Genomic DNA, 15,573 nt, shown 5'->3' with positions numbered 1-15,573 from the left:
TTTATCCTTTTTTGATGAATAAGTATATATATATATATATATATATATATATATCCATATATATATATCCATCAACTCATCTGTCAATGGACATCTGGGCTCTTCCTATAGTTTGGCTATTGAGGACATTGCTGGCATAAACACTGGCTTCCAGGTGCCTCTTAAGGACACAATGCTTGTATCCTTTGGGGAAATACCTAGTAGAGAAATTGCTGGGTCATAGGGTAGCTCTATTTTTAACTTCTTGAGGAACCTCCATACTATTTCCCAGAGTGGCTGTACCAACTTTCATTCTCACCAACAGTGTAAGAGGGTTCCCCTTTCTTCACATCCTCACCAATATTTGTTGTTTCCTGACTTGTAATTTTAGCCATTTCGACTGGTGTGAGGTAGTATCTCATTGTGGTTTTGTGATTTGTATTTCCCTGATGCCAAGTGATGTAGAGGATTTTTTCATATGTCTGTTGGCCATTTGTTTGTCTTTGGAGAAATGTCTGTTTATGTCTTCTGCTCATTTATTGTTTGGATTATTTGTTTTTTGGGTGTTGAGTTTGATAAGTTCTTTATAAGTATTGGGTACTACCTCTTTATCAGATAAGACATTTGCGAATATCTTCTCCCATTCTGTAGGTTGTCTTTTGGTTTTGTTAACTGTTTCCTTTGTTGTGCAAAAGGTTTTTATCTTGATGAAGTCCCCAAAGTTCATTTTTGCTTTTGTTTCCCTTGCCTTTGGAGACATGTTAGCAAGAAGTTGCTGCCGCCGAGGTCACAGAGGTGGCTGCCTGTGTTCTCCTCTAGGATTTTGATGGATTCCTGTCTCACATTTAGGTCTTTCAACCATTTTAAGTTTATCTTTGTGTGTAGTGTAAGAAAATGGTCCAGTTTCATCCTTCTAAATGTGGCTGTCCAGTCTTCTCAACACCATTTATTGAAGAGACTGTCATTTTTCCATTGGATATTCTTTCTTGTTTTGTTGAAGGTTAGTTGACCATAGAGTTGAGGGTCCATTTCTGGGCTCTCTATTCTGTTCCATTGATCTATGTGTCTGTTATTGTGCCAGGACCATACTGTCTTATTACAGCTTTGTAATAGAGCTTGAATTCGGGCACTGTGATGCCCCCAGCTTTGGTTTTCTTTTCCAACATTCCTTTTCACTATCCAGGATCTTTTCTGGTTCCATACAAATTTTAGAAGTTTTTATTACAGATATATGAAAAATGTCGAGGTATTTTGCTGGGGATTGCATTAAATGTGTAGATTGCTCTGGGTAGCATAGACATCTTAACAAAATTTGTTGTTCCAATGCATGAGCATGAAATGTTTTTCCATCTTTGTCTCCCTCAATTTCTTTCATAAGTGTTCTATAGTTTTCAGAGTACTGATCCTTCATCTCTTTTGTTGTGTTTGTTCCTAGGTATCTTATGAATTTTGGTGCAATTGAAAATAATATCAATTCCTTAATTTCTCTTTGTCTCATTGTTAGTGTATAGAAATGCAACTTGTTTTCTGGGCATTGATTTTATATCCTGCCATGCTGCTGAATTCATGTATGAGATCTAGGAATTTTAGGGTGGAGTCTTTTGGGTATTCCATATAAAGTGTCTTGTCATCTGAGAAGAGTGAGCATTTGATTTATTTCTTTGCCAATTTAGATTCATTTGTTTTTGTTGTCTGATTGCTGAGGCTAGGACTTCTAGTCCTATGTTGACCAATAGTGGTGAGAGTGGATATCCGTATCTTGTCCCTGACTTTAGGGGACAAGCTCTCTTTTTTTCCCCATTGAGAATGATACTGTGGGCTTTTTGTAGATGGCTTTTATGATACTGAGATGTGTTCCCTCTATCCTGACACTGTGGAGGGTTTTAATCAAGAAAGGGTGCTGTATTTTGTAAAATTCTTTTTCTTTATCAATTGAGGGGATCGTATGTTTCTTGTTCTTTCTTTTATTAATGTATTGTATCACATTAATTGATTTGTGGATGTTGAACCACTCTTGCAGCCAAGGAATAAATCTCACTTGGTCATGGTGAATAATCCTTTTAATGTACTGTTGGATCCTATTGGCTATTATCTTGATGAGAATTTTGGGATCCATGTTCATCGGGTATATTTGTCTGTAATTCAACTTTGTCTGATTTTGGGATCAAGTTAGTGCTGGCCTCATAGAATGAGTTTGGAAGTTGTCCTATTTTTATTTTTTTGAAACAGCTTCAGAAGAATAGGTATTATTTTTTCTTTAAATGTTTGGTAGATTTCCACTGGGAAGCCATCTGGCCCTGGATTCTTGTTTGTTGGGAGTTTTTTGATTACTGCTTAAATTTCCTTGCTGGTTCAGATTTTCTATTTCTTCCTGGTTCAGTTTTAATAGTTTATACATTTCTAGGAAGCATCCATTACTTCCAGATTGCCAAATTTGTTGGCTTATAGTTGCTCATAATATGTTCTTGTAATTGTTTGCATTTCTTTGGTGTTGGTTGTGATCTCTCCTCTTCATTTGTGATTTTATTTATTTGGGTCCTTTCTCTTTTCTTTTTGATAAGTTTGGCTAGGTGTTTATTGATCTTATTAATTCTTTCAAAGAACCAGCTCCTATGTTCTTTGATCTGTTCTACTGTTCTATTGGTTTTTATTTCATTGATTTCTGCTCTAATGTTTATTATTTATCTTCTGCTGGGTTTAGGCTTTATTTGTTTTTCTTCTTCCAGCATCTTAGGTGTAAGGTTAGCTTGTGTATTTGTGACTTTTCTTGTTTTTTGAGAAAGGACTGTATTGGTTTTGCTGCATCCCAAAGGTTCTTAACTGTTATGTTTTTCACCCCCTTCATTCTTCCCTTCCTTCTCCTAATGTCCTCCATGCTATTCCTTATGTTCCACAAATAAGTGAAACCATATAATTGACTTTCTCTGCTTGACTTATTTCACTTAGCATTATCTCCTCCAGTCCCATCCATGTTGATGTAAAAGTTGGGTATTCATCTTTTCTGATTGCTGAGTAATATTCCATTGTCTATATGGACCACATCTTCAATAGCCCCAAAAACCATAAGATACCTTCGAATAAACCTAACCAAAGAGGTAAAGGATCTATACTCTAGGAACTACAGAGCACTCACGAAAGAAATTGAAGAAGACACAAAAAGATGGAAAAATATTCCATGGTCATGGATCAGAAGAATAAACATTGTTAAATGTTTATTTTAACATTTAGATTCAGAGCAATCTATACCTTCAATGCCATCCCAATCAAAATTCCAATGACATTTTACAAAGTGGTGGAACAAACAATCCTAAAATTTGTATGGAATCAGAAAAGACCCTGAATCACCAAGGAAATGTTGAAAAAGAAAAACAAAGCTGGGGGCATCACGTTGCCCAATTTCAAGCTATATTACAAAGCTGTGATCACCAAGACAGCATGGTATTGGCACAAAAACAGACATATAGACCAATGGAACAGAATAGAAAGCCCAGATATGGACCTTCAACTCTACAGTCAAATAATCTTCAACAAAACAGGAAAAAATATGCAATGGAAAAAAGACAGTCTCTTCAATAAATGGTGCTGGGATAATTGGACAGCCACATACAGAAAAATGAAACTCGACCATTCTCTAACACCATTCACAAAGATAAACTCAAAATGTATGAAAGACCTCAATGTGAGATAGGAATCCATCAAAATCCTAGAGAACATAGGCAGTAACCTGTTTGACATCGGCCACAGCAACTTCTTCCAAGATACTTCTCCAAAAGCTGGTGAAACAAAAGCAAAAATGAACTTTTGTGTTTGTCTTCTGAGGGAGAGGCCTGCTGTGCTGGCTCACAAGCTGACTTGCCCTCAGAAAGATGCTCCTACCAGGTCAGGGTGCAGGGTTTAGTGTAAGGGATTCCAGTGTCCACTAGAGGCACTGCGTTTCTCTCTGGAGTCTGTACTGGTGGACAGGAGAAGGGGTTGGTTGTGGAGGAGGTAGAATATGGCATCACCTCATCTCTTTGTCCCTGGGGGCTGAACTCCTGGCAGCTGTTTCTCAGGAGGCCCTCCCAGAAAAGCAAGCAATCTCCTCTGGCCCAGGCCCTCATCAATTCCCTGCAAAAACCTGTCTGTGTCCGGGTCATCAGCATGCCCAGAGCCACAGATCTCCTGCATTTTGTCTCTGGCCAGTGGCTGGGATTCAAAACTTCAAGTATTAAAGAGCCTGGTAATATGTGAGCACCCACTCCTGTCCCCAGGTGGGGAGGCTCAGGTCTTGCCCAGAATCAGCCAGTCCCCAAAAAGTCCTCACACAGTGCAAATGTAGAGGCTAGAGTTTATTGTAATACTCAGCAAAAAGATGGAGCCAGGGTATCAGTCATCTACACTTTACTCGGTCCCCTACTCTCCTTTGTGCCAGGAAAACTGTTGCAGAAGCTTGAATCTATTGTGGTAGACAGCAAAAGCAGTGGCCCGGTTAGCAGCGATCCACTCCAGTCTCTGTTCTGTACTCAGCCAGTCCCAGAAAAGTGGCTTCCTGGAGCATGCACAAAGGTTCAAGCCTACTTTAGCTCACACCAAAAAATTAAAAGGTTTTCTGCCCTCTTGCATGCCCCTCTGACCCCGCTGTGCTGCTCCCCTCACTGGCTCCCCAGTTGTTCCTCTGTCTCTGGAGAGAACAAATGTGCTCCTCAAGTGTCCTCCAGGAAGGGAAGCGATCTCTCTCTGAACAACCCAGGGATCTGCTCTCCACAGCTTATTGTGGGGTCAAAAACCACTGCATTCTTTCCAACTTTCTCCCTCTTCCTGGCTTTGCTCCTTGAAACTGCTTCCTCCCGTTCCCAGCCCTGCAGCTTCCCAGTCCCCCAGTTCATGGCTCTGAATCTTGCTTCTGCCAAACTCACTCACTCCAAATGTGCAGATTGTTTCTATACTTCTCTGATCCTTCTCCTAGTTCAAAAGAGTTAAAGGTTGTATTCAGAGGACAAGGCAAGTTCAGGGTCCCCCTACTACTCTGCCATCTTGGACACTACTAGCTCAAATTGATCCTTTTATTAAAATTTTCTCTATATCTAAAAATTGATTCTACTCATTTAGCATTTCACATTAAAATTTATTGGTCAATGGTTGAATAGTTATAAATAATAGTAATAATAATAATATATTGTATTTTGCAAAACACTTTTAGATCCACCATTGAATTCTGTCCCCTGAAAGTCAATCATTTATTTATTCAACAAATATGCATTGAGTGATAACCATGTACAAGGCAGTATTTGAGGTGCTTGAGATATGTAGAAAATACTGTTATCAATAGACAAAGATCCCTTCCTTCAGAGTGCTTGCATTCTACCAAGAAAAGTCAAAACAAACAAACAAAAACAAACCCAATAAATAAGATAACAATATAATAGAATACATTTAGAAATTGTTAAGTATAATACTGGAAAAAAAGCATTGGGAGTGTGGGCTCTGGGTGGACTCTGAGGTTGTTCAGACTGTAGAGTTCTGACTGAGAAGCTGGGTTTGAGCAGGTTTAATGGGAAGAAAAAGTGGGGGGGGGTATGAGTAAAGCAGAAATGTGGGAAAAGGGAATTTCAGGTAGAGGGCACAGCTCGGAGAAAGGTCCCATGGTGGGAAGTGCCTGGTCTAGTGTAAACCCAGCCTAGATGCCAGAGTAGGAGGAGGAGGATGAAACCAGCAGTATGTGGATGGAGACAGAATCAGAATCAGGTAAGGAACTGGTGTTCAGATACTCCAGAGTTTGAAGGCTCACTGTAAAGATTATGGCTTTAATTTTAAGTTCAATGTAAAGTCATTGCACTGGAACTACTGTCTTGGGAACTGAAGGGTCAGCCCAACTGTGCACTGATAATGGACATGGGAGGGGCTGGAGTACAGCCAAGTTGACTGTTAAGAAACTATTATAGTAACCCAGGGGAAGACGATGGAAGTTCAGACCAGAGTTAGAGCAGCAGAGTGGTTAGGACTGGTTGAACTCTGTGTATTCTGAAGGTAAAGCCAAAGGTTTGCTGATGGGCTGGGTGAGGGCTAAAGAAATCAAGAGAGGAGTCAACCAGATTCTTGCCCTGAGCAATTGAAAGGACACAGTTCCCTTCCACTGAGATGGAGAAGCCTGTGTGTGTGTGTGTGTGTGTGTGTGTGTGTGTGTGTGTTTTAGGAGAAAGGACAGAGAAGAAAGTAAGGGAGAGTTCAGCGAACAGGAAAGATTTTTAAAGATGATTTAAAGTTAGCTGTTGATGAACCAGAATTCCAGAGAGAACAGAAGACACCTTTCAGGAATTGGGGAGGGAAAGGAAAAAGGGTCATAATAGCAGATGCACAAAACTTCGTGAAGCTTGGAAAGCAAGGGATGAAGGAAGACTTAAGTTGGTTGAATAATTGACATAAATCATGATAAGATGCAAAGTGAGGTAACAGGATGGGAGGGAGACAGTGGAAACCAGGATGTTAACTTTCTCTAGGGACTAGTCATTCTCTGTTCATGCCTTGAAGAGGGTGAAAGGCCTGAGGCTTTGCTGTGGTGTCCTTCTGCTTCTTAAGCTTAAGTGAATGGGTAGAAGCCCCTGGGGAGGTATAATCTCAGAGCAGTGACTCCATCCCTCCTGATGCCCATGGGGAAGGGTCTCTACTGCTGTGAGTGTATGTTCTCCATATGGTCTCCTGTCATGGATCCCTGGCCTTACAGTGACATGAATAGGTATATACTACATTGCCAGCTCACTTAATCCCCAATGATGGGGAAGATGAATGGTAATCCAGGGCATGAGCCTCTTCTCTACTCAGACCATGCAAGGAAGAGGCCTCGGGTATGTGTGGTCTATAAAATATCAACAAGAGGCATATAAGAATACATTATTACCTCCATTTGGAAAGGAGAGATGGAAAGAGGACTTGTTTGCTTATGATCAAACAAAAATGTATCACACATGAATGTACAGAAATCTTTAATACAAGGGCTCATCAATAAAGTATATAGAGCCATCTGGAAATACAGTTTATGAGATTGTTACATTGCTAAAATTATTATACTTCATGATAGTCCTCCAAATGTAAAAAGCCTGGAAAGAAAAATGTTGAAAAACTCTAGAAAGAAAACTATGTTAACTATGTTATTGGAAAGTATGTGAAAGATTTTAGTCAAAGAGATCTTTCAGGAAGAGAAAAATACGTTAAATTCAAGGTAGAGTTAAAGTGGAGGATTAAAGTGTTGGCAGATTATTATTAAAGTAATGTTAACTAAAGTTCCCATTAACTAATAATTGTATGGTATTTAAATATTTAGCATTTAAGCACTTTAGCATTTGTCTGGCAATTATTTATTAGACACAGATATAGAGAAACGTAGCAGCAAAGTTAGCCTTCAAGGACTTAAGAATTTTTTTAGGAAGTTACAGAGTACACTTTAAAAATAAGTCAAATATCATTATCAGTTCATCATCATCATCATCTTTATATTGTATTTAAGTAGAAAAGTTTAATTAAAACCGATCATATCAATCATGATCTTAAATATTTGTCATAGCATTGTAAGGTCCATATCGTTATTTCACTTATAGGAACCATATTAAGTTGGTGAGATCTAAAGACAAAGGGTTTATTTGTTTGAGGTCTTGCCACTGGCAAATGGCTAAGTCAAAGAACTAGTTGAATCAGAATTCTGAGTAATTTCTACTCTAAAAAAAAGTCTCTAAAAATAAAGGAAAAAGTTGCAGTCCTAGATGTGTCTGGAGTCAATCAGTTATATTAGAATCAGAGGAATTGATTTCATAATCCTTAGAAATTAGTCCAGTATAAAGAGGATTCTGAAAGTAAATGAATATAGTCATAGGAAAATTGAATGTAAAAAGAAATCGTTCTGAATTTGTTAATCTAGAAGGAAATGGAATGTTATCAATAATAGGTATAAAGCAAAAAATAAAGTCATGAGTAAGAAAGAAACAGAGGCAGACAGAGAGAGACAGAATGAGAGAGGAAGAGAAACAAAAGTATGTGTCTGATTAATGCTGGAGTGATATCAGACTGTTCACCAATTTAAGACTTGCCATTTGTAAAAAAAAAACAAAAACAACAACAACAAAAAACTCATTTCTTATTCTTAATATGAGTTGGAACGAAAGGAGATCAAAAAGAATGAGAAATTATAATGAATGTATAGAAATCCTTAACAAAAGGTCCATTGACTTGGACAAAGCCTCATCAAGAAAATGTGCAGCACCATTTGGTTAAATTTATATATATATATATGCCCTATAATTCTCCTCCAAATGTAAATATTTAATATTTTCTGTTTTGTCCTGATGTAAAAATGTCCATAGCAAGAAGGATTAAAGTGCTGATCTGAATGGAGGCATTTGTTGGGGCTCAGCATGTTTGCATCCTCATTCCACCCCAGGAATCTTTGCTAGGCATAAAATTCTCAGGAACAGAATTTTAGGAATGATCGTGTCTCACATTAGAAGCAGAGTCAAGATGACCCCTGGATGCCCAATTTTCTGACTCCACATCTGTCACAGATGGCAAGATAAGAGGAATCGTGTCACAGATGAAAAAATAAGGTCGAAGAATACCAGAGAACAGTTGATTGAATGTATAGATGTAAGACCCGTTTGTTACATTGTAGAAGGAGATTTCACCTGCTTCATAGTCCAAAAAAATCCCAATGCAATGAGGCCGTTCCAGGTGGAGGAGAGGCACTGATGGGGAGGCAAGGACCATGTACTCATTCCCTTTCAGCAGCCACATGGCCCAGACTCCGTTCTCAGGAGAGGGTGTGGTCTCCCCTTTCCTTGGCACTGTCTCTTGACAGACACCTAAGCCCCACTCTGCTCTTTCTCCCACTATGACTTCCCAGTAATGCCTCCCTGAGGAGAAGTTCTGCAAACCCAGGATACAGGGCCATGTGTCAAATCGCTCGGGATTGTTGGGGAGATCCCTCCACAGCTCTCCATCCTGCACACTGCGTAGATCAGCCGTCAAGAGGAGGCTAGGGTGCGCTGTGACAGGGTCCAGCTTTACATCAACTGTGGGAAGAATTTTGTGGGACACGTGAAAGGTCAGAGAAGACTGGTAAAAACACAGGAAGCACAATATTATGTACAATAATCCCACCGTTCCTCATCCTCCTCTCTCAAATAACTCCTAGAGAAAGCGAAATAATAGTTTGCCTTGTGGGTCACTAGTATATTCCTCATTACTTCCTTGTGCATAATTCAGGACTCATTATTACCCCAATAAAAGCATAACCACTGATGATGTGATGAACCATAAGCATAATTATTTAGATTCCTTTCACCTACATTCAGAACACTTGGGTGCTCTTAGGAAGATCTTATGCATTTATTTTTTCTCAAAATCCATAGAAAAATTTTGTTAATTTGAAATCTACCACTTTCTTCTGATGTTATGTTGCTCTGGTAGACAGAATTCTCAGGTAAGACCCATGACCTATAGACACTGGTGCTACTCTCATGTTTATATTTTATGACAAGAGGAACATAATTTGGGTGGGTCTCATCTAATCACATGAACCCTTAAAATCAGAAAGGTTTCTCTGGCTATTGGGCTGGTGGCAGAACAGGAAGTCAGAGAGATTTGAATTTAATGTGTTCTTGCTGTCTTTCAAGACAGAATGAGCCACATGAGAAGAAAGGCCAGTGACCTCCAACTGACAGCCAACAAGGAAATGGGGAACTCAGTCCTACAACCACCATAACTACATTATGCCAACAGACTGAATCAGCTTGGGAGTGGATTCCTCCCCAGACTCTTCAGAGGAGCCCAGCCTGCCAACACCTTAATATTGATCTTGTGAAAACCTAAGCAGAGAAATGAGCTGATCCCACATGAATGTCTGGTCTGTATAACTATGACCTAATAAATGCATGTGGATTTAAGCAGTGAAGTCTGTGGAAATTTGTTACACAACAACAGAAAACCGATATTGATACTGTGAAGTTCCAGGGAGATTGATGTGAAATTTTACTTATACACATAATTAATAAATACATTTATGTGTAAAATCTCCTCAGTGAAGAAGGCAGGATGTAAAATATTCAGTGTCTTTATTTTATAAACATTCAAAAATAATAAATTAATATGGTTTTATTTTTAATATCATAATAATAACAAATACTATTACAATGACCCTTATTACTATTTGTCTCTAAATCCACTTCTGGTGGTCTTGTGTTGATACCCTACCCTGAGTGGGTCATGTATGTAATATATCATCGCTGCTAACCCATTTAACCACCCTCAAGGTGACTGTTATCATCCCCACATTATCCATGACTAGACTCAGAGTCAGAGTTTATGCAATTTCCCCCAACTCTAGAGGTCATAAGTAACAGACAGAAATGTGGGTTTCCATGGAACTGTGCTAGGCCTACTTAACATATGTTGTCTTTACACATCATTTCCACTCTAGCACACTTCCTTGATCCATTTATAAGAAAATAAATCTGTGAAACGGTTGTTAATATGGTCTATCTCCAATTGCTCCCCCACCCCTCTCCCGTACTCAATTGTTCATCATGATATAACAATACTCAAAGGAAACTTCCCAGTGACCTCCACACTGGTGAGTAGTCATTAGAGTTCACCTTAAATTACTTTTCTGTAGCATTCAATGTTGTTGAGACTCCCTTTGTCCTGGAAAACCTCCTTTCTCTTTTCCAAAGACACTGATCATCACAATCTCCTTCCCTCTCTACTCATCACTCATTCTTGGTCTCCTTTGCTGTTTTCCTCTCTTCTCCATCCAATGGTTTCAGGACTGGGACCTCTTCTTTCTTTCTCAGGTCACTCTCAATGCATTCCTGGGCTGGCTGGATCATTGCTTTAATTAAATTCCATTCATGTGCTTACTGATTCCAAATGCATATCTCTACCTTAGACCTTTCTCCTGAAACACTGTATTTGCAGAATCATCTGCTTACCTGACATCAAACTTTGGATATTTAACATTCATCACAATATTGGTATGTTCAAAACCCAACTCCCTTCTTCTCCCACACCTGTAGCTTTAACCATCAATGTTAACAACTTCATTATGCCAATTCTGGAGATTCAAACTCTGGAATCATTCTGATTTTTCTCTTTCTCTGACAACTCATACCTAATCCAACAGCAGATTTTGCCAGCTCTACCTTTTTTTTTTTTTTTTTAAGATTTATGTATTTATTTATTTGACAGAGAGACAGTGAGAGAGGGAACACAAGCAGGGGGAGTGTGAGAAGGAGAAGCAAGCTTCCCGCCGAGCAGGGAGCCCGATGCAGGGCTCGATCCCAGGACCCCGGGATCACAACCTGAGCCGATGGCAGATGCTTAACGACTGAGCCACCCAGACACCCGCAGCTCTACCTTTGAAATATACCAAGATTCTGTCCACATTTCACATCTCAGCACCTATGATAATACTACCATGTTATGAATTATTGCAAAGGCTCCTAATTGCTTTTCCCACTTAAAGCCTCACCCCTTTGAATTTATTCTCAATAAAACATACAGAGTAAGACTCTCAAAACATTAATCTAATCATGTTATTCCTCCATTTACAACTTTTCATTGACTTCCTATTTCACTCAAAGGTAAAAGCATCCTGGTCACATTGACCTGCCCATAGCACCCTGTGCTAGTTGGTCTTTTCTTGGCCTCTCTGACTCTGCCCTTTCTTACTCTTACCCAACCACACAGACCTCATAGTTCCTGGAACGCATCTTCTATATTTCTATCTCAGGCCTGGACACTCATTGTTTCTGCTGCCTGGAATGTTTTCTTCCACATTAGATATTTGATGAGTTAACCCCAAGGGGCCTTCCTTGAATGTCAAATTCAAAATCAGATGCCCTAACCTGAACACTTCTGGCCATCCTTACTTTATTTTTTTCTCAATATTCTTCTCAATATTTTTCTCAGTATTCTGTGTCATCTTCCAACATTCTGTGCATTTTGCATAATTTAGGTAAATATGTACACATGAAAACATGAGGCTATGGATTTGTAGGATTTTTTTTGTTATTGTTCGATAATATATTTCAATACTTACAATTTTGTGTCTGGACAAAATACAGAATATTTATTGAATTAATCCATCATTATTTAATTCATTAAAAAATGGGAATAAGAGAATACTGATTATGGGAGTGTAATAAATTGCAACAGGTCATGCAGTTAGTATATGTTAATCTGCTCATTATTGAACAGGACGGCTAAAATGGGTTTTTCTCATTGTGGGCTGAAGCTTCCTTCTAAGTAATGAAACCAGTACTTAGCCACAGTTTGTGTGCATTGCTGGGTATAATTTGGATTAAAAAAAGAAATACAAATGTTGAATCCATACTCTTTGAAGAACAGCATAATCAGACCTAACAAACTCATTTATGTCACCCCACTTATTCCTACATAAAAATAACTGACTGAATATTTTTGGCTTTATTGACTACCTAATTTAAGCAGCCCATCAAGTTACGATAATAAAATAAATTTGATATAAAGCAATGCTTTTATATTGATGATTTTTCTATGTTTTCAAATATGTTTCATTTAGTCCTCCAAACAATACACTTTTTCAGCATTTTATAAACAGGGAAATTAATATTATTGGAACTAATGTTACTCATATCACAGCTAATAAGCTATGAACCACTCTTTCAAGCCTAACTAAATGTAGCTAAAATGGGTGTTAGTAACTCTGATACTCTTTATGACTTTACACAAATATCCCAGTTCTCTTTCTTCTGAAAACAGCGCCCTCTTCCATCCACCCTTATAACCTGGCATGATTATGTGACTCACTGTAGTTAATAAAATCTTCAGAGAACCCAGTGTGCCACTTTAGTGTAGGACCAGTGCCTAATCCACCATAACCTAACCCTTTTCCAGAGCGACCAGCAATAGAAAGGTAGGGCTTTATCTGCATGGGTCCCAGAGGGAAATGAGGTGAAATAAAAATTCTCCACAATCCACTAGTAAACCAATGATATGATCTAAAAATAGACCTTTGCTGGGGTGCCTGGTGGCTCAGTCTTGGTTTTAGCTCAGGTCTGACCTCGGGGTTGTGAGATCGAGCCCCACATCAGGCTCCACCCCAGCAAAGAGTCTGCTTGGGTTACTCTCTCTTTCTCAAATAAATACATCTTAAAAAATGAAAAATAAACTTTGGGTTTTGTTACTGCAGCCAGACTTGTACAGTAACAAACTGTATGTAGTAACACCCAAACCATAGGCATTGTAGTTCTCCCGGCTCAAAGACAAAGCCTACCTTGGAACTTTCTCAACATTTCCCTCATCCCAGGGATGCGACACATTGTCCTCAGCTCCATGGGGATGGTCTCCGGTTCCAGCTGTGTGACATCCTTACTTCTGAGAAGGGCACAGAACCGATAATTCTCAGTAGGGTTTATCCACCAACTTCCTTGTCTTCCCCCAACCCAGTCCCTGGTTCAGAAAGTAAACATACCGGCTCAAGGCTCCTCTCACACCCTGAAAGTAAAAGAGAAATATAAGCAGGTGTGAGTTACACCTCCATAATGCTTTTGACGGATTGTAAAAACAAACAAACAAACAGAAAAAACAAACATGAATATTTCTTTAGGAATGATTGGAAATAATTAAGTATGAAGATAAAACTATAGGAGATAAGAATCTCTCTTAACAAAATCCAAAAATTCGCTTTTGAATTTTCTCATAATTTTAGAATCAGTTTGCCTCTACTACAATGGAATCAGGCTACTCAGAGTTTAGATTAATTCCAATGATATCAACCAATTTAACTATTTTTCTGAATTGGTAATTCTGACATTTGGATATATTAACAAAGATTTACATTCTGTAACAAGTGTAGATGGAATTAAGGTAAAAATAGAGTTTAAACATCTTCAGAATTTATTTGAGGGATGGAGAAAGGTATAGACAAAAATGTTACTCCCAATGTCTCTGTAAGAAAACCCCAAATTCCTCATGCTATGAAACACCACACATCATAGCTATGAAATCATGTGTGAGTGGGTTACCTAACTGGATAAAAAAGGATATCATTAATCAACAGCAACATTTTATCTCAAAGGAGATTATTTAAATAAACCACCTGCTTCACATTTTCCTTTTTCCCTCTAAAAATAGCCTCCTGTCAGATAAATTTTGAGAAGGCATAAAAGGAGGAAAATAACTGACTACTTTTTATGGGACTGGCAGGCCTTGTTTTTGGCTTTTGGGGGTAAAACGCTGCTTACTGGTACTGATGAGGAAAGGGAAAGGTGGATATAAAAATAAAAAATAAATAATTTTAGAATATATTCTCCCTAAAATTTGTAATGTAAATCATTTTAACATTATCTGGTGCTAAGAAATGCTTGTTTCCAATGTTGTGTTTTGGAAACATAGTAAAATAAGGAGATGGATATCATTATTGAAAATGCTAAAGTTCTGTGTATATTCACTGTTTGAAATTCAGAAAATTAATTCCTTTCTGATGCTTAGTTTGCTCACATGGAAATGAGCCTAGTAATTAATAATAATAATAATAAACCTAAGTGTTGCTTACAGAGAGAGAGAGATTGAAGACAAAATGAATTATGACAAAATAAATAAAAATGCTTTTTAAGTTCAGTTATTTAATGAACTCCCAACTATGTAACCAGGGCTGTTTACTCACTGTACTTGTAAACATTATGTAGACAGTTAATATGAAGATTTCATGGCACTTTCAGTGTCTGGAGCTAACTCAAGGTAGAATCTGGGGGTCAGCTGCTAAATGAGGATATGGATTACTTAGTTGAGAATCTCCTGAATGAGTCACTGGGAAAGAAAGAATGAAGTGTGCCCAGAAATCTTCTATTGCAGTGCATTCTATCATGATAATATGCATGCATTATCAACAATGGCCTTCTCAATCCACTTGGAATTTTGATGACTTCCTGGAGGATTAAAAACAAATAAATACTCCATTTTTCCTGTTTTGTCTCTCTGCTGTAGAACCCCTAAACAGACTGTGAGCAAATGGCAAGGAACCCACTTAATACCTCCCCACTGTGCCTGGAATGGGCATGCAGTATGGACAAGGAAATCCGTGTTTGCCACAAAATTTAACAGGAAAACTTCAAGCTGGACAATTTAAGATATTATTCATATGTTTAGTTACTGATACGGGAATGGGATTCCAAAGACTTCTGGAATTGGCATAGCATCATTGACAGATTAACTGTGAGGTTTTAAGAAGTGTTTTCCAGGCAACATAGCATCGATTGCCCATTTTTTGTTTAACCTTATAGGTAAGATATCACATTTTACTTCTTAAAAATATGAATTTTTGGTCTCTAAGATGAACTATTTTAGACAATTCTCAAGAGTCCCTTCTCATTCTGATGCTAGGACTTAGAATTAAGGCGCTTTCCAAACAGATGCCAGGGTGCCCTTTTCCTAAAAAGCATGAGGGTGGTAAGTGGTTTGTGGTTGCAAGCAGCTGTGTGTCACCGTGGTTTCCCACATTGCCCGTGCTCTGTTGAGGGACCCAGGCTCACCTCCAGCAGACCCCGCTGCAGAGGACCCAGGCTCACCTCCAGCAGACCCAGCTGCTGAGGC

The 15,573-nt window shown here is 38.6% G+C and overlaps 1 protein-coding gene across 4 annotated transcripts in view; it reads right to left on the bottom strand.

The window, feature by feature from the left end:
- Positions 1 to 5,062: 5,062 nt before the first annotated feature.
- The window catches only part of TRIM58 (tripartite motif containing 58), a 64,435-nt gene continuing 53,924 nt past the window's right edge, over positions 5,063 to 15,573 (bottom strand). For all 4 annotated transcript variants that reach the window (XM_073889259.1, XM_073889257.1, XM_073889260.1 and 1 more), the window contains 3 exons: positions 13,454 to 13,476; positions 13,256 to 13,356; positions 5,063 to 9,014 (listed from right to left, as the gene is read on the bottom strand). In XM_073889259.1, coding sequence (XP_073745360.1) covers positions 8,425 to 9,014; positions 13,256 to 13,356; positions 13,454 to 13,476 — 714 coding nt within the window. In that variant the 3' untranslated portion in view covers positions 5,063 to 8,424. The remainder of the gene's footprint in view (positions 9,015 to 13,255; positions 13,357 to 13,453; positions 13,477 to 15,573) is intronic.

The sequence above is a fragment of the Callorhinus ursinus genome, unplaced genomic scaffold (assembly GCF_003265705.2).
Source record: "Callorhinus ursinus isolate GAN/ISIS: 27379988/994484 unplaced genomic scaffold, GSC_fseal_2.0 scaffold105, whole genome shotgun sequence".
In the NCBI taxonomy this organism is placed as follows: Eukaryota; Metazoa; Chordata; class Mammalia; order Carnivora; family Otariidae; genus Callorhinus; species Callorhinus ursinus.
Note: the sequence above shows the minus strand (reverse complement) of the source record. Positions and strands in the feature narration are given on the sequence as shown.